This window comes from Phaethon lepturus, unplaced genomic scaffold, assembly GCF_000687285.1.
Source record: "Phaethon lepturus isolate BGI_N335 unplaced genomic scaffold, ASM68728v1 scaffold16516, whole genome shotgun sequence".
Taxonomy (NCBI): domain Eukaryota; kingdom Metazoa; phylum Chordata; class Aves; order Phaethontiformes; family Phaethontidae; genus Phaethon; species Phaethon lepturus.
The window spans coordinates 1-258 of record NW_010545728.1 but is presented as its reverse complement, the minus strand read 5'-3'; the positions used below and the strand labels follow the sequence as shown (position 1 = coordinate 258).

The 258-nt window shown below is 70.5% G+C and overlaps 1 protein-coding gene across 1 annotated transcript in view; it reads right to left on the bottom strand.

Moving 5' to 3' along the window:
• Positions 1-253, bottom strand: part of TIPRL (TOR signaling pathway regulator) — a gene marked incomplete at its 5' end in the record, with an annotated part of 8,280 nt that extends 8,027 nt beyond the window's left edge. The window contains one exon of the mRNA XM_010289052.1: positions 228-253. Within this exon, the coding sequence (XP_010287354.1) occupies positions 228-253 (26 nt within the window). The remainder of the gene's footprint in view (positions 1-227) is intronic.
• Between the last annotated feature and the right edge of the window lie 5 nt (positions 254-258).

The following is a 258-nucleotide window of genomic DNA, read 5'->3' as shown; positions in this document are numbered from 1 at the left end:
GGGGCCCCCCCCCCCCCGCGGAGCCACTAGAATAAAGAGCGTCTCTCCCGCCCAGCGAACGTCATTTATTTCTTGCGCAAGGCGACACGGCGCCTCAAACCCCTCGCTCTCAGGGAGTGAGGTCCCAGCCCCGCGGAGGCTCCCCATCGCTCCCGGGCGAGGGCAATCCGCGGAGGTACCGTCGTGTCCCCCCGCCCGAAGCCCGGCCGGCCCCAAGCCCGCCCCACCTCTCGGCCTGCGCCGACTTCATGATGTGCG